This window comes from Microtus oregoni, unplaced genomic scaffold (genome assembly GCF_018167655.1).
Source record: "Microtus oregoni isolate MIOR12 unplaced genomic scaffold, Mior012 000056F_ref0000123, whole genome shotgun sequence".
Classification (NCBI taxonomy): domain Eukaryota; kingdom Metazoa; phylum Chordata; class Mammalia; order Rodentia; family Cricetidae; genus Microtus; species Microtus oregoni.
Genome location: NW_024543832.1, coordinates 8807877 through 8835809, shown reverse-complemented (window position 1 = coordinate 8835809; position 27933 = coordinate 8807877). Strand labels below are relative to the sequence as shown.

General features: G+C 47.2%; 3 protein-coding genes across 5 annotated transcripts; all 3 read left to right on the top strand.

The window, feature by feature from the left end:
• The first annotated feature begins 300 nt into the window (after positions 1-300).
• Positions 301-12894, top strand: Rnase4 (ribonuclease A family member 4). Of its 2 annotated transcripts, none has more exons than XM_041639043.1 (2): positions 301-440; positions 11663-12894. In XM_041639043.1, exon 2 carries the CDS (start codon positions 11677-11679, stop codon positions 12121-12123), a length of 447 nt encoding a protein of 148 aa, XP_041494977.1. In that variant the 5' UTR covers positions 301-440; positions 11663-11676; the 3' UTR covers positions 12124-12894. The 2 variants fall into 2 exon arrangements, with proteins under 2 accessions (XP_041494977.1, XP_041494978.1); XM_041639044.1 differs by lacking the exon at positions 301-440 and adding an exon at positions 5247-5358.
• Ang (angiogenin) lies at positions 330-10148 on the top strand. Of its 2 annotated transcripts, none has more exons than XM_041639047.1 (2): positions 330-440; positions 9534-10148. In XM_041639047.1, the coding sequence occupies exon 2, from the start codon at positions 9552-9554 to the stop codon at positions 9987-9989; it is 438 nt and encodes a 145-aa protein (XP_041494981.1). In that variant the 5' UTR covers positions 330-440; positions 9534-9551; the 3' UTR covers positions 9990-10148. The 2 variants fall into 2 exon arrangements, with proteins under 2 accessions (XP_041494981.1, XP_041494980.1); XM_041639046.1 differs by lacking the exon at positions 330-440 and adding an exon at positions 5219-5358.
• A 4256-nt stretch (positions 12895-17150) lies between the features above and the next one.
• Positions 17151-17597, top strand: Eddm3b (epididymal protein 3B). The gene has a single exon (XM_041638808.1). It carries the CDS (start codon positions 17163-17165, stop codon positions 17595-17597), a length of 435 nt encoding a protein of 144 aa, XP_041494742.1. The 5' UTR covers positions 17151-17162.
• Positions 17598-27933: the final 10336 nt, after the last annotated feature.

Sequence of the window (27933 nt, the reverse complement as noted above, 5' to 3'; positions counted from 1 at the left end):
TTGCCTGCTCTTCCAAAGGTCCTGAGTTCAATTCCCAGCAACCACATGGTGGCTCACAACCATCTGTAATGAGGTCTGGTGCCCTCTTCTGGCCTGCAGACATACACACAGACAGAATATTGTATACATAATAAATAAATATTTTAAAAAAAGGAAAGATTTCTGGGTTCTGCCGCGCCTCCAACCTCCCGGGGTGGGGTCCCCCTCGATTGGTCCTCGGGACGCCTGCCTGTCTAGTTCCTCTGCCCAGCGGGGAGGGGCGTCCGTGCAGAGATGGGGTGCGGTCCCAGCCACCGAGCCTGGAACGCCCACCCTTCGCTCCTCTGCACCCGGCCCCAATCTGTTTGCGTGGCCGGGCTACACCGACCTCACCCATATTTCGGACGAGATTACAGGGGAAATTGCAGTTCTCCTATTCGGCATCCCACTAGGAAAAAAAGGTGAGAAACAAAGTCGCCGCCTCCACAGTTCCACGCCCGTGTGGGTTTCTACTCCAAACTATGGAGATAGTTTTTCCAGGAGCGGTTTGTCTAAGGAAACCCCGTCCATCCAGGGGCGATGTGGGGGTCCTGGGAGCTGTGCGGAGCTGAGGTGTGGCGGACATCAGCTCTTGCCAGAGTTGAAGATCCCCTTTGCACGGTTCCCTTTCCGGCTTGGCACAGTGTAGAACCTAGGCTGAGAAGGGACCACAGAATCTGCGGAGGGGGGTGGGGGGGAATGAGTGCCAGGAACCCTTATCTTACCTGAGCGCGCGTTCGCTCGGATAAGGAAGACCTGGGGGTTCCTAGGTTGGAATCAGATTTGTGGGAAAAGCTGTCAAGGTTGTGCACGCAGAACTTAACATTTGAGGACTGGTGTTTTTCATTTTCTATTTCCTGTCTCCCGCCCGCAACTCATCCTGACGAGTGTTGTGAAACTTTTGGAGATGAGTGTCAACAGCCTCCTCCGTCCGTGCCTTCTCACTGGACGGCTGGGATTCTCTTGCTCTGATACAGCGCATCCAACCGTGGCTGTGCAGTATCTTCGTCCTTAACTGGGACTTCTGCAGTATGCCAGGGTCTTCCCTCTGTGGCGACAGCAATTTTTACTGTTCGTTCACACTCGCTAGAAAGTCGTCTATCTGAACAGGCCCTGGCCAACTCCCTGCAGATATTCAAAGTGTCGCAGCACTCCTAGTTGAGCCAGCGGCTTTAGTTCAAAAAACTCCTTGCTGATGAAAGCGGAATTCAAATGTTTGGGAGATTTATGGAAATAATCAGTGTTGGTTTCCTTTAACTAATTTTTAGTATTATTTTAAAAGTTAGTTTTGACTTTTCTAGAAATCATTCCGTCACAGGAATGTAAAAGGTCTCTTGGTCAATTAACGTCCCTTTCCCTGTTCTTAATTTCCACATCTGTAAAACGAAAGTTGGGAGCATCCCAGGCTTCCCTCTGTTCCCGTCTTGATTGCGTGGGGTGGTGCGGTGTCGTAACACGGGTTCGGATACTGTGGACTTGACCTGTAGTTTTACGCTGGGGGAGGAAGGTGTTTAGAAAAAGCGGACTAGCTATGGCCAGGGTCAGAGACGGGCCTGCAAAAGTCATCAGTTCATCAGGGTCTCAGCTTTGTGGGGTGCAGAGCTCCCCACGAGCCTCCCTCTCGTCCCGTTCTCTCTGCGTCTCACGGAAGGTTTGTGGAGCCATCCAGTGGCGGCATTGTTAGTGTGACCCAAACATGGATTAAAAAGTGCACTGACGCAGGCTGGGTAAACATCTCTCGAGATTTCCCATCATATCTTTATTTGAGCAGAGTGCAATCTCTGTAGGGTATTCTGAGAATAACTGGAAGTCAGGAATAGGCCAAAGCCCAGTGTATGGGGAAGTAAATGTTTAATTTGTATCTTGTTTGGAGATTCAGGGAAGTCTTCAGGACTTTGTTCCCGTTCTCCCTCAACCAGTGGAGCCCCCACTTCCTCAATCCCTAGTCCTATGAACTTTTTTCTTTTCAGCTACTTCTATCGTTGATTGTGTTAAGTTAGCGTTGTACAGGAATTTACACAATTTTCTCATATCTTTCCCACCTGATCCTACAATGAGTCCGAAGAACAGAATCAAACATACACTCTATCTAAAGGGGGAAATGTCTTGGAGGGAGAATTTCATGTCGCACGTGTCCATGGATACTATTGGCTTGGAGAAGAGAGTCAAAAATTCCAGGAAAGGAGAATGGTTTTCAGGAGGTTAAAACTTTGGAGCCTGCCCTGGAACTCCCTCTGTAGACCAGGCTGGCCTCGAACTCACAGAGATCTGCCTGCCTCTGCCTCTGCCTTCTAAGTGCTAAGACTATAGGCATGCACCACCACTACCTGGTTGGTTAAAACTTTTTTTAATAAATATTTTTTTAAATTGGCAGTTGTTTCATGTGAGTTAAAATTACTGAAAAAGATAAAATACTCAGGCCCAGGGATGTGGCTCAGTTGGTAGTCTACCACAGCACGAGCAAGGCCCTGGGTCTGAGCCCTAGCAACACACACACACACACACACACACACACTTTATCATTCCTAGGCTATAATACCTTGCATCTTAATAAAATAGAAAACTTTAAAAAATACCCATTTCTATTTCAATATGTGCCAAGTTTGAAAAAAAAAATGGCCTGGCTTTTGTCAGGAAATTGAGCAGGTTCTCAATGGTCAGATGAAGGGCCAGCGACTTCAGAGAAGGCATTTGGCTGCTCAGCACACTAACACGGCTCCCGAAAGGGAGACTGGTCTGTCTATCGGGCAAGGCGGTTTGTGTTTGTGTGTGTGCTGCGGGTTAGGGTTGGGCGTCTGCTTTTGTGACTGTTCAGCAGGAAAGGGCCTCGCGGAAGGTCATCCCTGGCTGTGGGGGTTGGCTGGTACTCCTCCCACCCCCGAGGGACAATGAGGCCATCAGAGTGTTGCAATGCGCTTGGCTGTTCTCTCTGAACAAGCGAGTGGTTGATGACTCCAGAACTCAGTTCTTCCACATCTGTTGAAAGAGTGATGTGGGATTAATTTAAAACAGGCACCGCCATACACAGTATGTTTGCACACGGAGCGCGTCGGTTCCCCTCCTCCGTCCCCCATCCCCCGCCGGATAGCAGCACGGGTCTCACCCTGAAGGTCCCCGGTCTGTTGCTTCTGTACTTTGGAAACACTTCACGTTTTGGCAGAGCAAAGTCTGGCACTTGTCACAGGGGCAGGGCAGTGTGCTTGTGGTCAGAAGTGTGCTTGTGCCTTCCTTTCCAGAGACTCTAGCACCCTCAAGTCACCAGGGCAGAGAGAGGGCAGGCTGCATAGCTTGCTGGTCATCTGATCACAGCCACAGTTGGGTTAGGAGTGTGGGGGGAAGGGAAGGGGAACACAAACCTTCCAGGTCCCCATGCCACCTTCTCAAGCTGTCGTGGGCTGCGTGTCCCTCGGGCTGATCGCATTCTGGGCAGCTTCTTTATATTTGTTTGTTTGAGGCAGGGTTTCTCTGTGTAGCCCTTGTTGTCCTGGAACTAGTGGTGCTGTAGATGAGACTGGTCTCGAACTCAGAGTGCTAGTATTAAAAGCATGAGCTTTTAAAGAAAGATTTTACACTGTAGTTGGGAACAATACTTCATTGGCAAAGGCAAAACAGGCGACTTCAGCAACTCTTTGCAGGCAACAGCAGAGCACTCCCATATCAATGGCCACAACTGGACTGCCTCATCAGCCCCCAGGGTGAGTATCAGCCAGCCTCCCTAGCCAGACTTCGCTCTACTTAGCGATCAAGCTTTATTTAATAACTGCTACGAAATCTCGCATCTCTGAACCTTTAAACAGAAGCGCAGGGAGTTTGCACAACTAGAGGCTCTAGGTCAGTTGATGGGGTCTTGGGTGTCGAGTCACGAAGAATACAGAAATGAGTAAGCAAATATTCTTTTCTGGGAAGGTTCCACCTAATGAAGAGACAACGAGATTAACCCTCAAGGAAAACTGACTGCCTGTTTTTTCAGTTACACCAACCTGAAGTAAAGCTAGAACCATCCCACCCACGGCCAGGTGTGAGCATGCAAGCAAGTTGGGTCCTGAGGCTGCCCACGTACCTCTTTCCCATCTGAGCTTCCTGAGGGGGTTCTGTTCCTGCTATGCAGAGGAAGAGCCCCGCTGAGGGAGTCTGGAGATGATGCTGACATGCGTCTTCTTCCTCCTGCTAGAGCAAGTTAGTCAGCTCATGGCTAATAGCTCTCGTGCCCAGACTCACTCAAAATATCCCGAACAAGGTTCTCATGTGGGGAAAGATGTTTTGCTGCTTGCCTGCACCTCTCCTCCCTCATCATCAACCTGTAGGTGTTTTTTTCCCTACTTATTTAGAAATAAATGCAGCTTAAATGACACATAAATATCTATACAAAATGATTGAGCAAAATCTAGAAACTGACAAAGCTAAACTGTTTCAATCCTGCCCTACACGGAAGATAAGTGTACAGCAATTATTTACATTTTATATACTTATTTATTTTCTGTGGGGGTATTTTGCCTACACGTATGTCTGGGTACGAGGTATATGCCATACCTAGGGAAGCCAGAAAAATGTATCATTATAGATGACTGTGAACTGCCATGTGGATGCCCAGAACTGAGCCTGGGTCCTCTGAAGAGCTGCCTGTGCCTGTAGCCGAGCACTCTGTCCAGTCCTGAAGATGAATACATAACAATTCCAGAAAGCTCTCTGCTCCCTCCCTGTGTGCTTTGTGGGCAGAGGAAATCTGTCACGTGGCTTATCTACTACTGCTTAGTCATGGTCTTCCTCAGAAGCAGAGCAGAGGGACACACTGCCTTCTTTACGTGGTTAGGATCAGGTTGGCAGTCAGGTTCTGTCTCCTGTGGATGGATGACGGGAAGACGAGCCCAGGAAATGCTGGGAAGGAGGTGGGAAGCACAGCTGCCTCACTCCTCCTTCCAAAGTTGAACTTAAGGTCAGAGATAACATGTTTTTGCATCATTCCACGGCATATGAAGAATGAGACCTCAGCCCTACCATGGGAAGGGTAAGGACCATGGGCATCGGAAAAGAGGTGGCTTTGGGACAAAGGCCATGCCTAGCAAACATTGTTGTCTCTGAGCAAACATCAGCCCTGCCAGGCGGTTAATGTTTGACCCCGTCACGCCCAGGAAAAGGTGAATGACCCCTTGTTTGTCCCCTAGTGGTGTCCTTGTTTACATCTGTCGGACAAAGCTGGTCCTTAGAAACGGTCTCTCCGCCCCCTCACACAGTCCTGTATAAAACCAGACTGAGAGAGCCTTTGCTTTACACCGCTGGACCTGGTCTCCAGGAGCAAACATCTGGACTCATCTCCAGTTGGAGGAAAGCTGGCCAACTTTTGTAAGATTCTGCCTCCTTCTGCTCTGTTCTCCTCCCCTGCACTCTGTCTAGCCATTCATCTATAAAGAAACCAGTTATCCCTCCTTAGGACTTCTAGACCCAACCTCATGCTTTAAAAAGAAAATAAGTCAGAGTCTAAATTTAAAATGAAAGCAGGTTTCTTTTGGGATAGTTTGTTTCTGGGCGAAGGTAATGAATGAGACTGGGAGCCAGGAGATGGGGGTGTGGGAGGTGAGGGCAGAGATCAGAGGCTCAGCTGTGACAAAATCTCCTAAGGCATGGGACTGTGCTCACCTTCCTGGGCAAGCATGTGGCTTCGCAGGAATAAAGAGAAGAGCTTCCGGCAGTTCCTTTTAAAAAAACAATTATGGATGCTCTTTGGAAACAAGCGGAAAGCGTTCTAAGATCAAAAGACGGTAAATGGGGGAAGGAGGGAGGGAGGATTCAAAGGAAGGTGAGACATTGTTGCTATGGCTTCCTCTGCAAGCATTGCTAGGGAGACACAGGTAATGAGGGCGTAGCTGTGAAAGGGTTGCCCCATATGGTCAGCCCTGCTCCGTCTCTTGGTACAAAGCCCTGGCAGTGGGGAGAAAAGAGAGCATCAGTGCTTGTGAGGACTGCAGGATCAGCTTAAGAGCGGGTAAAATGAGTCCAGAGAAGTCCGAATGACGTCACGTGCTGGGTACTGACTAGGCTCGGCCCTTTGGTCTTGATGGTTTACACCCGCACCCCAGATCATCCAGCTGTCGTTGTTTTCACGCAGTTTGACCTGGCAAGCCCTTTACCTGGCCACACAGGCGTGCTTGGTTTCAAAGTCTAGAAGGAAGTGTCTTTTTAGGAGGTGAAACACGGCGTGGTGTTAGTCGATACACGGACTGGGCTTACACAGACAACCTTCATGGAGATGTGTTTCAGAGATTGGGCCAAGGTTACCCCATCACCTCTTTCTTCCGTTGGTACCATAGGCCTGGAGAGGGAAGGGAAATTAATCACGGGACATACTGAGAGCCTGCCGTGCGCAAGCACTATGATTCAAGGCAAAGAATACGGATCCTACTCAATCGTAGGTTATACAGCATCGGGAAATATGGACAGGATCTCATGAGTACCGATGTGCTTTTGAGACAGCCGCCATGAAACCCGAGAGCTGGTCAACATCTGCTTTGTGATATCCTCGGCGTTTGGATTCTCCACATTGTGGACTTTGCTTTGGTGTCCTAACTACCCAAAGCCCGGCAAGATTGCTTGCCGATTCACATTCCCCACAGTCTGTACTTTTATAAGGTTTTCAGTACAGGCTGACCGTGGTTGCCGAATGGCAGCATCCCTATCCACGACTGCCACCTGCTGAGTCGTTCAAGTATTGCAGCTCTTGTTACTACGTGTGTTTAGGTCTGCATGGATCTCACTAGGCAGCCAGGAGAGTCCCCGTGCCTGTTCTACGATTGCAGGCATGCATGCAGCACCACACACAACTCTTCCTAATTTCTCAGGGAATAAACAACCCACACCCAGGAAAGATAACCCCAAGACCAATGCGAAGAGCTCAGCAAGCCCGTGTCCAGCAGCTGGCAGCTCCTCTAGAGCAGAGGCAGCGCGTGAACGCTGGTTATTCTTCAGAGTGACCTTCCCTTCTGCACCCGGGCACTATCTTTCCTCCATGAACAAGACGCACTAGCGTTTGATTCTGTAGCACATTATAATGCGCATGTTATTTCGATACTGTGAAATGTGGTGTTCTTTAGCCGTACACCGAGTTTGTCTGAGGTCATCATGAATCGCACAGGGCGAGTTACCGTCAGGGGCTAATTAGAAAGCAGTTCATTTCCCCCTCCTCCCCCCGCTCCATCACCTGTCTCGCACATGCTCAGTAGGGCCTTAGACCCACCTGACCTAGAGTCTTGCTATCCTCCCGGACCCTGCACGAGGAACAGACTACATACAAGCTGAGTACCAGTACAGTCGTTTACACACACACACACACACACACACACACACACACACACACGAGGTAAAAGTAAAAGTGTTCAGGCTTACACGTGAGAGAAACACAAAATAAAGCTAATGATTAACTTAACGCCGCTGAAAATGTACCACACTTTAAGGAAAAGAAAAAACAAAACAAAAAACCCTTTACCTGGGGCTGATCTTCTCCTTCAACAACACATTTCTTCAGGCTAAAAGATGCAACAGTCTTTATATTTATTTACAGACAAGGTCTTGAATATCCCAGGCTGTCCTCGAGCCGACTGTGGGGCCAAAGATGACCTTGAACTTCCCATTATCCTGCCTCCATCTCCCCAGAACTACATTAACTGGACATGGTAGTTTTTAATCAAGAGTTTGAGGTAACCTGGACTACACGGCAAGACACTGTATCCAAGAAAAAACTCAAAACTTTGTTGCTGTTGTTGTTAAATGTGGGGCATTCACGGCTGTCTGGCTGTCTATCGTGGTTCTGTGCCCATGTTCCTTCAGGCCATGTTTCCTGGGACCTGAAGCTCAGCAGTCACTGGTCTTTGGCTTCCTTAAGTTTCCTGTCACAGCATCTTCAAGCCGAGCATTTACGACTGAACTACTTTCTCTTTATACTGCTGTTTTCATTTTTTGTTTTTTTGAGACAGGGTTTCTCTGTTAAACAATCCTGGCTGTCCTGCAACTCACTTTGTAGACCAGGCTGGCCTCGAACTCACAGAGATCCATCTGTCCCTGCCTCCTTAGTGCTGGGATTAAAGGCGTGCGCCACACTGTCCGGCTCTTACAGAGCTTTTTAAAAAGATTTATTTTTATTATTTTAAGTGTATGCATGCGTGTCTGTGGGCAGGTATCAGTAAGAGAGTGTATGTGCCCACAGAGGCCAGAAACATTAGATCCCTGGGAGCTGGAGTTGCAGGTAGGTGTGAGCTGCCGTTCAATGTGAGTGTTGGGAACTGAACTCTTCACTGCTGAGCCATCTCTGCAGCCCCACTGTGAGGAGGGTTGTTAGGTCTTTACATTCTTCTTCAAAGATTTACGGGTATTATCAAAAACTGCTTGCCACAAACACCTAATGCCTCTTGGTTCTCAGAATTTCAAATTACATTAAAAATAACATCTTTTAAAACTCCATAAGGGGGCCAAGCTCCAGCAGAAGGCGCCTTTGGCTCTAAGGTATGTGGTTTGTGATGGTGTGTGTGGTATGGGGTGAGCCGAGAGCTCTCCAGAGACCACGGCAGCGCTCTCCTCTGTCCTTTTCAGAGAGATCTTACAGCAGACTGTGAACCCTTTGGCTTCATGAAGAGATCTCAGTTTGTTTTTTTATGTTTTATTTTGCCACACTGTAAGATCACGTGCTCGTGTGACTCTATTACAGACACAGAAGACTAGCACCTATTCTCTCAAATCTTCCAAACGATGCTGAAGTGAGACAGTCTGGAGCACGAGCTTGTGTTGTTCCCCTTTCTGTTCTGCAGACATTGCTCCCAGATCCTCTACAAGGGCTACACGCTGGTCCGTTCTTCCTCGCATTGCACAGGAACTCTGCCCTCTGGGAGAAGTAGACCTGCCCCCTCACACCAAGGCATCTGCTCTCAACAGCTTTCCTTACACCTGAATGCCCGGAAGCCACCTTAGTGGCCTTGGGGCATTGGCTGTCCCTGTGCTCACATCCGCCAGATGGCTCTCAGCTCCTGTGTTACAGTCTACCTCACCTCAGGAGGTCCCGTAGCGTCCCCTGGGTGCCACATCTCTATTCTCCCCCCCCCCCCCCCCAGAGTCATCTGTGTTGGCCAAGCTAGCACGGAACTCCAGGGCCTGAGCAATCCTCCTGCTCGGTTTCCTAAGTAGCTGGGAGGACACCGCTGCCCCTGTCCTTGGTATATCTTAAGGTATTTGTGTCCCAGGATCTAGCCTGTTTCTGGGCCAACAGGGAGCTGAGTGATGTTTGTTATCAAGTTAAGTAATAAGTGGCTAAGGATATAAACAGTTTAAATTATGCTATGACTGATGGTGATCCTAAAAGAAAGAGAAGGATGTAGATCATGGTGCCAACTAGGAAGGGGAAAGCAAAGATAGAATTCGATGCCTGGGGACAACTGATTTATAATGTCCTATCACAGAGAAACGTCTCCACTTTTTTAGCCTAAATTGGAATGTGGTGCCATGACCCCATCATTGCTACTTTTTGTTCTTGGCAGGAATCTCTGTTGGAAGAGATGACAGTGAGTCTGGGCCCCCTGTTGCTGGTCTTCATGCTGGGTCTGGTTGTGATCCCACCAGCTCTGGCTCAGAATGACCTCAGGTATAAAAAGTTCCTTACTCAGCACTATGATGCCAATCCAAGTGGCCGTGACGATAGATACTGTGAAAGCACCATGAGGAAGCGAGGCCTGACCTCTCCCTGCAAGGACTTCAACACTTTTGTTCATGGCAGCAAGGACAGCATCAAGGCTATCTGCAGAAAGGATGGAGAGCCCTACGAAAATAACTTAATAATAAGCACCTCTCAATTCCAGGTCACCAACTGCAAGCATAGAGGGGGGAATACCCGGCCTCCATGCAAGTACCGAGCCTCCAGAGGGTCCAGACACATTGTTGTTGCCTGTGAAAATGGCTTGCCTGTCCACTTAGATGAGTCTGTCTTCAGACAATAGTCAGCAGGCCCCTGGCACAGAGTTGGTTCTACATTCTTTTGATCCCCTCCTTATCCCAGAACACTGATGGCAACGGTCACTGTAAGAATACAAACTATCTGAAACTTGTGTCTCCTGATTTACGACGCACAGAAATAAAGATGTCTTTAAAGCCATTAAGAATCTGTCTGGCAGAGTCACGAGTTCCTAGGAAATTTAGTGTTTCCTAATTTTTCTACTCAGTTGCTCTCGAGGAGAGGGACGGAAACAGAGATGTTCTTCTTTATCTGCCAATCAGTGGGAGGAGGGACTTCATCTTTCTGTGGCAGTGAGGATGATAATTGTTTACAGACAAGGCAGATGGGAGTTCTCAAAAGAGTTAAGTTGTCTGTGAACTAATAGGTCACTAAAGGAGCCCTTGGGGGAAGGGGGTTAGGACCAAAGGCATCCTCCCCACCTCTCCTCCCTTCTTGTACACACCCCTAAGCACAAACCACTGTGAGACCATCAGCGCTGAGGGGCAGACAAACCTCACGCTCTTGTTCTCACCCACCTGATGAAGTGCCTTAATTCTCTTAGAAACCTCGACTCTAACCGAACCAGAATCATGGTTTCACACAGAGAATTTCAAAAGCAGCCTGTGTGAAGCAGTCACCCTCTTGGAAAGGTTAACTGTTCTGTCTCACTGACGGAATCATCAGCCCGCCCATCCCCTAGGTGTGCTCTCAGGGGAATCAGCCTTTCTGAAGGATGGTCTCTGAAGGGGAGAGAACACGTGCTGTGTTCTAATCTTTCTGAAGGATGGTCTCTGAAGGGGAGAGAACACGTGCTGTGTTCTAATCTTTCTGAAGAAAGGTCTCTGAAGGCTGGATTAACTAACCCTGAAGGGGAGAGAACACGTGCTGTGTTCTAATCTTTGGAGCAGAATATCTGTTCTACCCAGAGGAGATAGTTCACTATTTTGACTGGGAGGCCCAGTGAGTGCCAAGCAGAGGTTCACCTTTCTAGTGGAATCAGGGAAACAGGAAGTAGGGTGCCAAACCAAAAATGAGGGAGGGGGCCATCCTCAGTGACCTCCAGGGCTGCTAATAACTGCAGCAACGCTATCTCAAATTCATACCTGGAGGCACGGAAGCAGGGCACAGGCATGGCTGTGAACATGGGGGGTGTTAAAGAGTAATACTTGCATTTCATACTGGTAGTTATCACGTAGCAAAACAGAGGCTTCAGGTAGGATGAAGTACACATGTGTATCTGTGTACCTCAAACCAGCTCCGAAAGACACGGCTCTTGGACTGTACCTGCATTGTGAAGTCTGCTTGACTCTGAAAAAAACTGTCCCTGTTACTTTGGGGTGTCCACTTAGTTTTCTCTTGTGAGTCAACCTGCAAGTCAATCTGAGGACTGACCACCAGATGGCAGCATCTGATAGCCCTTCCTTAAGCCATTCCTGTCTATTTTTATTAAGTCTTTAGAATTTCACACAGGTGCTTTTGGTCATTTTCACTGTCCTCTCCGAGCTCTCCCAGGTCCCCCCATCATCTGCCCACCCAACTTCACAGCCTACGTTTTTTTTTTTAACTCATTAAGCCAAGCATGTTCTGCTCAGATGCTCAGAGATTTTACTTTGCCGTTCTCAGCAGGCCAGTGCCCAGTCTTTACCCTCTTTCCTTCTGTCTTTGCTTTCTTCTCAGGCCCTTTCTAGGTCATGATGGCTCTGCCCAGGACCCAGTCCTTGCTTCTGCTCTTGATCCTGGCCTTGCTGGGACTAGGGCTCGTGCAGCCCTCCTACGGCCAGGACCGAATGTACCAGCGGTTCCTGCGGCAGCATGTTGACTCTCAGCAGACCGGAGGCAGTGACAGCTACTGCAACCTGATGATGCAGAGACGGAAGATGACTTCTCATCAGTGCAAACGCTTCAACACCTTCATCCACGAAGACATCTGGAACATTCGTAGCATCTGCAGTACTGCCAGTATCCAGTGCAAGAATGGCCAGATGAACTGTCACGAGGGTGTACTGAAGGTCACAGACTGCAGAGAGACAGGGAGCTCTAGGGCTCCCAACTGCAGATACAGGGCCAGTGCCAGCACCAGGCGGGTTGTCATTGCCTGCGAGGGTAACCCAGAGGTCCCGGTGCACTTTGACAGATAGATAGATAGATGCCACCCTGCGGCTGCTACAGCTAGTAACTGCAGTTGGCCTCAGAGGAAGTGACAATAGCAATGAGAGATGCCTTTGATAGGCCTCGGGCTTTGTTCCCATTGCTCATGCCGTATACCCATGTATACCCTATATATCCCATTGTATTGAATGGAGAAGAGGGAAACCTCTCCTCACAGCCTGACTCCCAGAGTGTCTTCTGACGCTTGCATCACGTGTATTTAGACAGTATTACAGCTATCACAAAGTGCCTTCTTAGTTTAAGCTGTCACATTCCAGTGCCCTAACTCCCTACCCCATGCCTATTCTGCTACTTTATTCAGACTGTTAGAGTTAAAGACTTTGAAGACCATGAAAACATTGGAAATTCTCAGATAAAAATCGAACTGAGGGCTGGAGAGATGACTCAGAGGTTAAGAGCACTGGCTGCTCTTCCATAGGTCCTGAGTTCAAGTCCCAGCAACCACATGGTGGCTCACAATTATCTATAGTGAGATCTGGTGTCTTCTTCTTCTGACCCACAGGCATACATGCAGACAGAGTATTGTATACATAATAAATAAAAAAATTAAAAAAAGAATTTGGAAATAACATGCCAACAAAATTAAAAGATATGAGTTGTTTGATATTAATTATGGTTTGTGGCTACTAAGATTTTTTAAATGCTATATCAAAAAAGATAGTAGATCACCAAGATTTTTTTACCCTCCTTAATTGAAAGATTTTCTGCATGTTCATTATAATAAAGAGGTGTCAGCTGAAGTACTGTGTCATGGCCTTGTGTTCCCCCGATCTCTTTAGGTTCCTGTCGAGTCTGTGAACTCTCATGTCCTGGGTGTCACCACACATCTGGTCAGAGGCAAATGCTCATCAGAGCCATCACGACAGAGACACTTCCACATGTCGCCTAAAATCATTGGAAAACACAGATATTTACGTTATGATTCATAACAGTAGTAAAATTATAGTTATGAAGTAGGGACAATAATTTTATGGTTGGGAGTTGTATTAAAGGGTCGCAGCGTCAGGAGGCTGAAAAACACTGCTCTCCAGGATCAACAAGTACACTTAACCCTTGTGCCAGCTCTCCAACCCCCGATCTTGTACTACTCAAGCTTTGCCTGTTGTTTGCCACACAACACAGATACACTATTGTAAGGATCAGACGCAGTCTCGAGTGAAGTGTCTTGTTGCTGTGAGCACGGACCCTAATGCACGCGGAGTCATGGCAATGACTTTCTTGAGCCAGGCTCAGAGGAATAACAAAGGCTTTCCGTGGTTGGAGCTCCAATGTTGAGAACAGATCAACCCACAGCTCCTTCCGCCCGCCTGCAGCCTGAGACCAAGCCCCTCCAGAGACTACGCTCCTCCAGAGACCCTCTACCGAGATCAGCTAGTCCAATTCCCCCTCATTCTTTGTCTGTACCATTGTTCTTCATTCTGCAGAGGAAACTTCCCACAAACCTAAGTAGTGCAGCTGTACACCTGCTAGCCTTTCAGTTAACACATTATCCACAGTGGTCAGGAAGAAGGCAAGACTAGGGGGCCTTGGTGTGTGTTAGTGTACTTACCTCCCATTCGCACCAAGAAACGATGAAGTCAGAGGTGAGTCTCAGAGACAAGCCCGATGACCTGAATGGAAGGAGAGGACCAGACTTTGGAATGGTTTTACTCTGGTTTGCCAGGAAATACACTTATGAGCCAGACAGATTTCCCTCTGACTTCCCAGACAACTGACTGTCCAAATGCAGCAGGGTTTACAGACTGGAAGGTTTGAACAAGTTTATTATGCCAGGCATTGTGAACCAAATTCTGATTTCAGGATCGCTGGTGCAGTCGGTGCATCCTTTCGATGAACCGCTGTTCAGAGAGCAGAATTTAGTAATAAACTCCATCCTGTCTTATCCACCGTTTTCCAGTTCTAGTCCCCAATACTCAGATGTGACCAGAAGCTACTTTTGTTTGTTTCCATTTTCTGTTTTTGAATTTGAATCATAGTTATTGAAGACTTTCTCCTCGACTGTGGGATTAGTTAAACTAGACCATGTCCACCATGGCCTGACTGAAGAGGACACCAGAGAAGGGGCTTATCAAAGTGGATATGGTCAGTCAGACTAAATGGAGCCACTTGTCCAAGCCTCAGGCAGATGGAGTCTGGTAAAGAAGAGCTCATGCACGCCCTCCTGAACAGCCTGCCTTTTTTTTGTTCTCTATGTAACAAACTCCTCTCCGTGTCTCCTGGCAGAAGCCTTTCTGACAAGGCAGAGGCAGGTGGATCTCAGTGAGTTCCAGGACAGTCAGAGCTACACAGAGAAACCCTGTCGAGAGAGAGAGAGAGAGAGAGAGAGAGAGAGAGAGAGAGAGACCCTGTAAGAAGTTTCCAGAACTAAGGGTCGCTGTAACTTCTGAGCCACAGCAGTAGCTTCACATTTAGACAGGGGTACTGCTCTCCCATCTGGCCTGCTTTGCTTCCTAACATGGCTGTGTATCCAAGTGGCCCTTGTAACACCAGCTTCACTTCAGAGTAGGATTTGTGGATGTATGTGTAGAAGACATTTTCCACATTAAAAGCGGGTTATTCTTTATTTGACGAACATTGGATTGACTAGGAGGCAGAAGGCATGTGATCCTGATATGGACGACAGGCACTGGAACAGGCTTTCATTTCACGCTCACACATTCTTAGAATTCGCAGAGCAACTTGCTGAAGCCTGTGCTACACTCTAAGACAGATGCCTTCAAAGACTTATGCCTTGGGCTGGGGAAGCAAGTCTGTACTAGAGCATCACCCCAGCGTGCTCGAGGTCTTAGGTGCAACTCCCAGCACCACCAAAAAGAAGAATTCTTCCTCCCTCTCCCCTCCCTCCCTCCCTCCCTCCCTCCTTCCTTTCTTCCTTTCTTTCATTCTTTCTTCCTTCCTTCCCTCCCTTCCTCCCTCTCTCCCTCCTTCCCTCCTTCCTTCCTCCCTCCCTCTCTCCTTCCTCCCACCCTCTCTCCCTCCGTCCTTCCTTCCTTCCTCCCTCCCTCTCTCACTCCCTCCCTCCCTCTCTCACTCCCTCCCTCATCCCTCCCTCCCTCTTTCCTTCCTTCCTTCTTCTGCCACCTCTCAGCAGGTCCTTCCCTCTTCTCTATATCCATCAAGTCACTACTTGCATTGAAGTTTTGAATAGTTTGTGGGACTTGCTAGAAAGGGCTCCAGACAGCTGTGCATATGATTGCCACTTTGTTTTTCCTCATATTAATCTCTAAGTTATCTAAACTCAGTTTCTCCCTGGGGTCCCTCGAATAGCTGGAGAAGAGGAGGATGTGTGGGATGTAGTTCGAGCCAATCCCCTGCCCCAGCCTGTCGATGCAGGATCCTGCAGACACCAGGTGGTGGATTTCCTTTGTCTCGTGACCAGGTTTCCTTGTTGGTACAGAGGCTGGCCTGAAACAACTGGGCCTCCTAAGATCCCCAACATACCTCCCAACACCTGGCTTTGGAAATAAGTTCTAACTGTAAACTGCTGTAGGCAGACATTTTCATGCCAGAACAACTGAAAAGAAGCTCCATCAGTGCAGCTGAGCTACTAGCTGTCCTTGCATTATCAATAGAAAGCACGTTCCTTTATCTCCACCTGCCTACAGATCGTACTTTTGGCTATGTGACATGGCCAAACTCCCTACATAATATGGCCTAGCCATTCGTGGGCTTTCCCTAGAAAGTCTGTTGGGAAGCAAGTTTCAGGGCCAGTTTTCTGGTTGTCTACCCTCAACCCCCGTCTGGAGTTATCGCTCTCCAATGTTTTGAAATTCCTTTCCGCCTGGGCATCCTTCTTTGATGTTTGCAGACCTTGCTTACGGCTATTCTCAGGGCGAACCCAAGTGTTCCACATGAGAAGACACAAGAACAGGCTTGCATAAAAAAATGTTCCTGGCCCTGCCAGATGCCACCACCTCCGCAAATCCAGCTATACTTTCTATTGCCATTCCTTTTTTTCTACCACTGTGGACTTCTTGGGATCTCCAGAAAGAACGGAGACTCTGCTCTTCAGATCCCCATCTCTCTGTACCCACCTCAACCAGCAACGTGTGTGCTGACGAGGTGAGTGAGGACTGGTGTATAGGAAGCTTGATTGAAAGGCCAGGCATCATAGGAAAGAGATTGACTGACATTTTAGGGTTAAGGATGAAAACTGACCCAAATCAGAGAACACAAGACCTCAAACTCAGCTCAGCATTAACCCCACAGATGTGGCTCCTACCCTACCCCACCCTCATACAGTCTACCAAAGCATTTCTGTTGGCTCACAGGCCCATATGTGGTCAAGGCTATGAGTCAGACGAAAGATTCAGTAGGGCCAGGTACATTCACATAATGAGGGCACGCTGTTTAAGCGGAAGTCCTTCCACACACGGGAGCCTACCTTCTGTCCAGAGTCACTTCTGTGAAGCTAGTCTTGGCATTTGGAGAATTGAAACAACACTCTCAGACACTCTGTTCCTTTAGACGTGCTCAGCAGGTACCTCTGACAAATCTTGGGGTTTGGAAGAAACAAAGACATCAAGTTCCTGAGAAAATATGAGAGTTTGTAATGGGGTCGCATTTCCGTTAGGTTTGGGGGGAAATGCTGGAAGGGGTCAAGATAGGAGAAGCATTGGGGTGCAATCGGTGTGACAGGCAACCTGGGCTACAACTGCAGGGACCCAGAACTTTCCTGCTTGGCAGAGACTCCCAAGCAGTGCTCTCCCTGGTTGGTCTTTAGACTGCCGTGTGCGTGCTGAGGAGTTAGCAAGAGCCCGTTGCGGAGAAGCCAGGGCATTTAAGAGGAACTTCGAGTTTTCAGAATAAATTCCATCTTCTTTTGCAGTTTTATTCTTGGCTCACTCAGTCTGCAACATACTTTTTAAATTTGCAATTAACTTTACTATCTAATGAAGGATATCTCCAGGAAAACAAAATTGTGTTACATGAATACAGCCTACAGGTTAGTATTTCAGTATTTTCTTCTCTCTTCTCTGTGCCCACGTAGGTGGCCCAGGTGCCTGCCATGGCATCCTCTCTGAAGGCCTGGGGTGTGCTTGCTCCCCTGCTGTGCCTGCAGCTCAGCCCATGTGCACAGAGCTCCTCCAGGCGGGAGTTCTTGGATCAACATCACCTAAATACAGACAAAGGATTCTTTTTATACAGCTGCGATGCCCTCATGACAGAGAAAGGCCTGAAACCCAAGAGCTTACACATATTTGTTTATATGCCATGGTACAAAGTTGAGCACACATGTATTAGCGGCAATTGGAAATATCGCTACAAAAACTCCTATGTCTGGACTCAGACTCCCGTTAAGGTACTCTATTGCTATTGGGAGAAATTCAAAAAGAAATATACAGAGATAAGAAACTACAACTATGTTCAGTTCCATTGTAACGCAGATGGGTATGTTGATGGCATAGAGGACATGATGTTGATGGAGCCCATCTTAGCCTAGAAAGTCTCCCGGCTCTCTGGGAGAGCTGTTAGCGTTCTCCAGTCAGCCCCTACTTACAGTACCCGCTGCTGCTCCACTTGACTGAATGTCAGTGTCTCCCCACCACGCTGATTCTCGTTTTATGATCATGCTATGCTGCTCTCTGCCCACAACACCGTTCCTCCCTTGTCTACCTACTTCCATTCACATTGCCCTGACTCGGCTCGCACGGCTTCTGTCGCTGGGACAAAGAGAAATCATTCAGGAGGAACTATTTGCCTCCGAGTCTCAGGGCTTTCCGTGTGTAGTCTGCTGTTCTGTTGTCCTTGGGGAAAAGTGAGGATCATGGTGGGAAAATGTGGAGGAGCCCGGGAAGTAGAAAGAGAAGCAGGGGGAGGGTGTGGGGACAAGAGGTGACAGTCGTCGCTGCAGTGGCCTACCTCCTCCAGCTGGACCCTCAGACCCACTCAGCTGTGAATTCATCAATGGATGGCTCCATCGCCAAAGTAAGTTACAACCTTCATGACCCAGCAAAGAAGTCATCAGCACAGGAGCCTGTGGTCGGACACGGGACAGCCAAGTCAAATGCATCTTCTTTGGACTCATGCAGGTTTTTCTTTTTCTTTTTTCTGATGTTATCATCTTTATGCCTATCCAAACTGAATGATCCTCCACAAATAAATCGTTATTCCACTGTGTGTCATAGATATCCACAGTATGCATGCAGAGTTTGTACTGTGTGTTAGTATGAGTAGTGTAGTGACCTGTTATCTGAAGTATGACTAGAACCTTACACTTGGGCTCATTTCATGTGTGCACCTACATGCATGTGGATAGGCCTGTGTGCTAGGGTAAACACAAGTCTTGATTTGGCCAGTGAACGGGAAATCAGGGCAGAAGGGAGCAGAAAACTACCAAGTTGGCTCAAATAATATTGCAATGTCTCTGGCTCATAATAGTTGGTCCAGGAAGTTTGTATAGTTTTTTATTGTTTTTTTTCCTTTCTTATCCTTTGGTTTAGGATTTTTATTTTGACCTTGATAAAACATACATGAAAAGTATTCCAGTCATTTGTTCTCCCTGACTGTAGAAGTTTTCTAACACAAAACAAATAGTAGGGGAGCCAGAGAAAAGGCTCTGTAGGTAAGGACACTTGCCACTCCTCAGAGCACCCAAGCTGTTTCCAGAACCCATATCAGGGGGTTTACAACCGTCTATGACCAGCTCTAGGTCATCCAACACCCTTCGCCTCCAAGGGCACCTGCACTTTGTGACGTAACCACATGCAGACACATGCCTTCACATAGTCAAAAATAATAAAAATAAATCTGTTATAAAAACAAGGCAGAGCCGGGCGGTGGTGGCGCATGCCTTTAATCCCAGCACTCGGGAGGCAGAGGCAGGCGGATCTCTGTGAGTTCGAGACCAGCCTGGTCTACAAGAGCTAGTTCCAGGACAGGCTCCAAAACCACAGAGAAACCCTGTCTCGAAAAACCAAAAAAAAGAAAGAAAAAGAAAAACAAACAAGGCAGATATTAGACTGTTGTTTGTGCACAAGCCATAAACACAGCCTGATCAAAACTAATCTTTGCTGGGATGTTGCAGTGGCTGGTTTCATGTCAAGCTGACACAGGCTAGAGTCACCAGAGAAGAGGGAGCCTCCATTGAGAAATGCCTATATAAGACCAGGCTGCAGGCAAACCTTTAGCTCATCTTCTTAGTTAATGATTAGATTGATGTGGGAGGACTTAGTGCATTGTGGGAAGGGCCACCCCTGGGCTGGTGGTCTTGGGTTCTATAAGAAAATAAGTTCAGCAAGCCAGTAAGCAGCACGGCTTCATGGCCTCTGCATCAGCTCTTGCCTCCAGGTTCCTGGCCTGTTCTAGTTCCTGTCCTGACTTCCTTCAGTAACGATGAACAGTCATGTGGAAATGTAAACCAAATGAAGCCTCACAGTGTTCCAACAAGCAACCCTGACTAAAACAGAAGTTGGTGCGACTCAGCAGTGGGTGTGGCTTAGCAGTGGGTGTGGCTCAATGGTGGGTGTGGCTCAGCAGCAGGTTTTGTCCAGAAGTGGGTGTGGTCCAGCAGTAGGTGTGGTTCAGCAGTGGGTGTGGTTCAGCAGTGGGAGTGGTCAACAGTAGGTGTGGCTCGGCAGTGGGTGTGGCTCGGCAGTGGGTGTGGAGGTTTGAGTGAGAGTGTCCCTTCGGTTCACACATTTGAACGTTTAGCTCCCAGTTGTGGTGCTGCTTGGTGAGGTGGGGAACCTCCAGGTAATGGAGTTTTTCAGGAGGAAGCACACTGCTGGAACAGTCTCAGAGAGTTGATAACCTCGTTCAAATTCCAATTTGATTATTCTGCCTTCTGAATGTGGTCGGACTTGCGGTCTCTCGGCTTCCTGCTCTAGCTACCTGCAGCCATATTTCCCCACCTTTATGGACTCTCTCTCTCTAGAACACAGTCACAATAAAGCCCCTCCTCTGTAAGTTGTTTCTGGTTGTGGTCTATTATCATAGCCACAGAAAAATGGCTAATCCAGCAGGTAAGGAAGAGACCGTGCCCTCAGGCCTAGTGACCTGACTGATCCCTGGAAACTATCCCAAAGGTGGAAGGAACTCATGATACTACATTGTCCTCCGGTTTTTGTATGCATCATGTCACGCCATGCATACAACACACTCACACATACATGTCAGACACACACACGAGTAATATACATTTTAATGACTTAAATTTTTATGATGTATGTGTGGGGGGTGCCTGTGGAGGCCAGAAGGTGCTGGATCCCCAGAAGCTGGAGTTTCTGGTGGTGGTAAGGCACTGGAGGTAGATGTTGTAAACCAGACTCAGGTCTTCTCCGAGAGAAGCATCTTAACCACTGATGCGTCTCTCTAGTCCCAGAGAAAAATAAAAAACAAAACAAACCCTCAAAACTCTTCCTCCGTCAACCACAGACAGATAGCATCTGCTGATTCTCTCTTTACAATGTTTGTCTTTAGGGCCTGGGGAGAAGGGCTACTGGGGAGTACTTGATGCCCAAGTGTGAAGGCTCAAATTCAGATCTCCAGGATCTGAAAATTTGTGTTATGTTGACATAAAAATCCCAGACACAGCAGATGGCCATAGGCAAAAACAAACTTTATTAAAAGGGGAGGGGCACAGAAAGAAAACTTTCCTGAAGAGCAGAGAGGGGGCCGGTCCATTTTCCTATGGAGGTCTGGGATTCTAAGTGGCTTTGGTGACCTTCGAAGGCTTATCCTCCATTATGGTTCTATTTAATGTCGACTTGCCAGGAATTAGAATCACTTGAACACAGAGCCTGTCTGGAGGAAGTGTGCTGACCGCCCTGATGGATGTGTAAGACTCTTCCCAATTGGGTGTGGCACCTTTTGGTCGCACCTGAGATAAGAGAGAAGTGGTCAAAAGCAGCTCTTGCTGTCTGCTCGACCAGCCTGTCCTTTCCCCCGCTGAGTTAATTTGCCCAGTAGCTGTGGCTGTTGCTTCCTTCACGGCTATAGGAATCAGATTTTCCAGGCTTTCCTAGTGGCCTAGGGACCAGCTGCTCCCCAGGAATCTTCTGAACTTTTAGCACCAGACTGGGATTGCTGAGGTCTTGTGGACTGAGCGATTGTTGGTTGTTACTCTTTCCCATCTCGGTGAGAGACACCGCTGTGGAGTGCTCTGCATGCTTGAGGACTGAGTAACGGCTGGATTCTCAGCTCTTGGGTGTGAGTGAGCTGCGACTTTTTAAACAGGTGTGTGTGTGTGTGTGTCCCGCTGGTTCTGTTCCTCTAGAGAACTGTTACTAACAACTTCAGGGGCATTCTTAGGACCCACGTTGAACGAATCTGTCCCACCTGGCCCAGTCAGACACAAGCTCCCAGCTTGTGGGAGGAAAAGGCTCTTGGGGGACTTTACAGAGAAGTGAGGATGAAGTTGGACACTTGCTATCTTTGCTATCTATCAGGGGTCCCTTTTCTTATCTGTCTTTCAGGGATCTATCTGCCCAGCCCCTACTCTGTCATATGGTTCGTATTTTTTTCTGGTTTTCCTTTCTTTTCTTTCTTCATTTTTTCTTTCCCTTTGTCCTGAACTCTTTCCTTTCCTTTCACCTTTCCTGGTACTTAGGGCCTTGATGCCTCAACTTCTGAGGAACGAGATTGGTTCCACAGTATCCGAGGGCACATCAGCATCCCTTTCTGCTTGGAGCATCCCCTTTGCTCCTTCCTGTGTAACAACCTAGCACTGACCATTGAGCCCACTGTGATTTCTCGCTGCTGGTCGTTCATTCTCCCCAGTTGGATCCACGAACTGAGAGATTAGCAAACACAGTAGCAGGTTTCCCTTTTCCATCTGTTAGAAGTCAGTGCAGGGTTCAGAAGACAGCACTACCAATCCAACAAAAGCATCTTGACAAGGCAAAGCTTGAAGTATAAGGGCAAGCAGCTCACAGGAGCAGAACAAACCCACAGAGTGAGAAACCCAGGAGCTTTTATCTTAATGCAGGAGAACCGTGTCCTCCCCCCCCCCCCCCCCCCCAGCCCCAACCTCAGCCTTTCACGGTTGCTTAGTTTGAAAAGAACTGGCACAAAGGAAGTGAAAGGAAGAATGGGCAGGCATCTCAAGATCCAAGAATGCAGCCTGGCCTCTGTGTAAACAAAAGTTTTACCAGGTAGGGGACAAAAAAAGAATTAAATTCCTTGTCAGAAACAGAAACTTTACAGTGTTTAACAGAAAGACTAATATTTAATGTTCCTTGCATACTGAGAACACTCGGTACTGAAGGAGCTGACTGTGGGGTGGCAAACACTTACCCTGGATCCAGGGCGGGTTTACTGCAGACTGGGTGGTGGCAAACACTTACCCTGGATCCAGGGTGGGTTTACTGCAGCAGAGTGACTGTTTCCTGTGGAAACAGCTCTCACGTTTCGGGGAGGTCTGGGGAAAGAGACTTACCTCGACACTCCCGCAACCTAGACGCTCCTGGACTTGAGGAAGGTTATCTGAGCTACAACAGCAAAAATGTTACCAACAATCTAACCCCAGATGGGAAGAGCCCAGCACAAAACACAAGCAACATGAAAATCCATAACAACGTGTTTCCTCCAAAAATCTCTAACACCCAGTAACCCTTAAGAAGAACAACTTAAGTGAAAATCCAGACCAAAAAAAACAAAAGAACAATTTAAAATATGCTCATAGAAAACACAAACTCCTGAGCGAATTCTTTTCTTCCCCATCATCATGCTTTTATTAATTATTGGGAATTTCATACAATTCACCTCAGTCACACTTGCTTCCCATTCCTCCCAGGTTCCCCTTCCCACACACTTGTGCCTCACAAAGAAAAACCAAGTCCAATCTGTGCTATCCATATACTCACTGGAGCATGCTCAACCTCCAGGGACCAGCCCTTAAAGAGAATTTAGTGTGTGTGTGTGCAGAATCCATCAGCTGTGAAGAGCTACACTTCAGCATCTTTAGCACAGGTTTTAAGGACTCTCTTCAATAGCTTCGTGTCTGGACTGCTTCTTTTGGATGGGTGTTGTCATAGAAGCCTGCAATATCATTCATTTTTAGTTGTGAGTCTGCACTCATCAATACCACTGTAAAAGATGCTTCCCTACCCATAGAAGCTGGCGGGAGCATGGCTCACAGACGTCAACATGGTTTCTGGTACAGATCATTGGACATCAGTGTGGCTTCTGGTGGCAACACAGATCACCAACATCAACATGGTCTCTCGCTGCAGCATGGATCACGGAAGTCTTTAGAGAAGACTTAGCCCGGAAAATGAACCTTTCTTTGTCTCGGATATCTTGTTACTGTTCAGAGTCAGGATCTTGTGGTTGAGCAGTGTGCCCAGGGGCAGGACCTGGGAAAGATCCAGGCTCTGTACACCATCCTACCCTTGGCGCCTGCAGTAGTGACAGCTTCATGCAATGGGCCAGCCTGCTGTCCTAGCAGGAGCCCACAGGGTGAGGTAGGCCCGTGGTGGCCCGAGCTTCCTGGCTGCCTGAGTGTTGGGTCTAGGGGGGTCGCACAAAGATGAGAACACCACCAAATTTAATAAACAAGAAGCAAACTTAAAAATAAAAAATAAAAAAAAAAGACACCACGGGGCACAGAAGCTTATCAGCGAGCTGAGACCACAGCCAGAGATGATGTTTTTTTAGGCTGTGGCAAACGGCCAGTTTCTGAACCCACTTTTTGTAGTAGGGACACCAAGCATTAGCTCTGAACAAAGGAATTTTTATGATCTTGCCCTGACCACAGTCAGTCAACATAGACCCTAAGGAGGGGAGTGGGTTTTAATGTCAATGGGAAACTAGGCAGCTTTCATGAAATATGTTTTAGAGGAGATTACAGCGAAAGTCACTAATTGCAAGAAAACAGATGTCTTTAACAATTAGTTAGAAAAAGGGACTGCTAGTAATACTAGAAGGTTGATAAATCAGGATAACACTATCTAAAGATAAAACTCAGATACCGACTGCCTTACTTTACAGCCTCCATTATCAGAGCTCATTAGTGAAACCAGGTGTTTCTACCTTGTCCACTGTCTCTCCTGGTGCCTTCAGGCAGTGTATACTGGAGTCCCATGCCTCCCCTTTGATGGTGCCAGTTTCCCATAACAGAGACAGTGCCTAACCCAGAGGTTAGTCTCTCTGTCTCCTTGAGGAGTTCACGCTGCTGTTTATCAAGGATGGCCAGGATACTACTCTCAATATCAGGCTTTGTAAATAGAACAGCCAGTTGTAAAATGAAATGACCTAGGCTGATGGAGGCTTCCCAAGCATCTGAGAAAATAGCTCACTGTGAATGACTGGTCCTTAATCTGCTGACAGTCTGTTCTCATTCTCCGAGACTTATAACTGTATATTTCTTTATTTCTACAGTCTTACTTTTGGAATCTACATTTTATTTTCTTATTCTTGGCCTCTTCACTGAGGACTGGCTCTCCTCTTCAAGGACATGCTCCTTTCCCCTGAACGAATTCTAAGAGAAGACAGATTATCTGAATGATATAAAGAAGTCACATTTGGGATATGACAATATAATTCAGTAAATAGACAAAAATTCTGAACAAAATCCAAACAGAAATCATTATGAAATGAAAATACTAAGTCAAAGAGAGCTTCAGTGGGATGAGAGACAGGGGAACACAGGCCTGTCACTGTCTTGATGAGGTTCCTTTTCTCTGACACTTAAAGAATGGAAGGCGGGGAGGGGGTGGAATCTCTGGAGCAACAAGTAAGAGCAGAGGAATTCTCAAACAGAGAAGATGCTTTTATCAGGGTGAGGAAACTCAGGCGAGGAGGGAGAGACCCATGGCAAAGCAGAGGGAGGATTTAGGAATCTGAAACCAGCTTTTGAGGGCCCTTCCTTCCCTAATTTAGGAGTTGGTCAGTTTGAATAAAGACAAGGTAGCCGAAGGGAATGCAACTTTGGGGTAAACTGTACTAGCCAGCCCTTCTCAGGGCAAGTCCCTCAGTGGGGGCCTGCTGGCGGGAGAGTCTTTCAGGCCTCTTTCAGCTTTCTCGGGCTTCTGTCTCACACCAGCAGGGGGAGGAAGGAGCCAGCCATCTTTCAAGTTCCCCATCTTTAGACCCTCTCGCTCTGTCCTAGCAAGGAATCTAACTCATAGTCCCTCAGGCAGACAGGGAAGGTGAGAGCAGGCTCCCTGTTCCTAGATGTCTGTGAGGAGAGAAGATGAGGTGTGTGGTCTGTATCTAAACAGGACCCCTAGGGGAAACAGTCTGTGAAACACCCAACTCAGAGTCCAGTTAGAGGACTCCTGGCTCTAGGCCTTTTCCATCCTGAAGGAGCTGTTTGCAGCAAAGCTATTACCATTACTTTGTCTGAGGATGAACCTTCTGCCTTTACTGCATGTTCAAATACTGCTCATAGACCGAGCTTGATGATCTCCAGCACCCCCAGTACAGGAAACTCTGTTGTAGGATATTATTTTAAGGTGTGTTACTTATTTATGCTCTGGAACATTTGTTTAATGATGCAAAGATGTGTTTGATTAAATAAAATTCACCTGCAGTCAAGAGGCTGCACCAGCACTGGCTGACAGTAAGTAGTAGGGAGGTCAGGTGGAGAAGGGTTTTTAAGGAAGGATGAGGAGAAGCAGAATGGTTCTGAAGAGACCAAGGAGAGGAGGTGAGCGCTTGCTCTTCACCCTCTCTGAGGAGCAGAATTTCACCTCAGCCTTTGAATCTTGCATTTCTGAGAGGGTCAGAGATTAGATAAGTTCCCTTTGTAGCTTTGAAAATAGTCCCTTCCTTGTTGCAGGAGGTCCTCCTGCTCCTCCAGCCTATAGCCGCTGAGATACCAGCCCATTGGGGCGCGGTCTCTCTCCCTTTAAAAAAGCGGCCACTTCCCTCTCCTCTCTCTTCACTTCCTGCTCTGCGACTAGACTCCCTTCCTGGTTGCACAGAGGGCTATTGTCTGGGACGGTAATCTGTAAATTTTTTCCCCTTAAATAAATACCACCCTATTAATCATAATTCCAAACTGGTGTGGCATTGTTTGTGCCTTCAATTGGGTGCCTTCAACTGGCACCCAACGTTTGGTGTTAGGACCTCTCCTTCCACCGCTCTGCTGCCGGCCATGAATTCAGCTTGGTGCGAGCCTCCCTTTCTCAGCCAAGGCCTGTGCCTTGCGGAGGCGGCGGCAGCCTTGTGACCTGTGTCTTGTGCGTGGAGCCAGCAGCTTAATATAAATCATCACGCACTGGCTTTTCTTGCTGCAGTTCTTTATATTTTCCCCTTAGACACCTCAGATTGATTTCAAGTCCCCACGCACCCTATCGTCTGCCTCCCCACGAGGATTTAAACTCCACAGGCCTGCATAGTCTCTGCCCGCGTGGTTTGCTCTTTTCTGAGTCGTTTTTAAATCACCCTTGCAAGCACAACTCTTAAGTAGCGCGAACCAGAGCACGCAGTTGCCGGTTGCTGAAAGCTGCAACCCCTCAGGGTGACTCTGTCACGTGGAGGCATAAGCGGCTTCCAGGTTGCTCTTCTCTACCCCTGGATTCAGGGTTTCTGGTTCCGTCTCTGGAATTGATTTAATTGCATTTACTTTGTTGAGAAACTTGCATTTTCCAGTTTTTAACATCTACTAAGGCACTGAAACAGGACCCCATTTTCATCGCGACTTGGCAACAGCGCCACCTGCTGGATAATAGGTAATATGGCAGTTTTCGTTTCTAACGCAAATTTTACTGCTTTGTTTTCACTAATACAATGGGTTAGTAAATTTATATTTACTAATACAATGGATTACATCATACAAGGTTTATATGATTATGGGGATACCTTAATTTGCTTGTTACTAGGTTTCAGTTTTCTTTTCCATATTCTATCATTAAGGAAGAATATGGCACTCCTAAGAACGATAGAATCTTTACGAACTAATAATGAACAACTAATTGACAGGATTAAAATTATTGAAAATCAGAGGTTATCTGAACAAGTGGATACTATGACAGACAAAATTGACTCCATATCCAAGGGTATTAGAAAGTTACCTGAAAGGGTTCAGGCTCTTGAATTTGACGTTCAGACTTTATCACAAAGTTTTGATAAGGTAACAGACAGAATGTACCTCCAAGATGGGAATCTACATGATATACAAGAAAAGTTTAAGGAGGACATGTTATCTTTGAAGGAAAAAATTAAAGCTTTGGAATCACAGGTACAGAATGGGGACCAAAAAATTGATACTTCAGTGAAATCACTGGAAATATATACAGGTCAGGAGATTCAGGATTTGAGAGAGACAATGATAAAAAGATTTGAAAAGATTGGAGAAATTATTGCAGCTGGTGAACAGAGTAAGGAGGCACAAGGGCAGGATACAATGCCTCCACCAGCTATTAGAACTGGCTTACCCAGGGTTCTAGCGACATACCCTATACTTAATTCTGACAAAGCATCAACTTCTAAAGGCCCAAAGGGAGTCAAAGAAGCTAGATGGACACCAATAGTAATGAATGAAATTAAGCAAGCTATTGTAAATTTTGCTTGCACAATGCATATGTAAAGGAAATGATAAGGACTTGGGCTTCTAATGCTAGAGCTATCCCCTATGATTTCCATCAGTTAGTGTCTGCAGTTTTAGATAATGGACCTTCCTTGATGTTTGGAATTTATTTCAGAGAAGAATCCAAACATATGGAACATCAAGGAAGAGCAAAAGGTGTTGAGGTTTCCCAAGATCAAATTCTTGGTGCAGGAGAATATGCTGATCCACAGGTCCAAGCTCTTTATGACAATGAAGTACTGTGTCTATGTCACCAAGCAGCTTTAAATGCTTGGAATAGGATACAAGATCCAGCAAAAAGGGT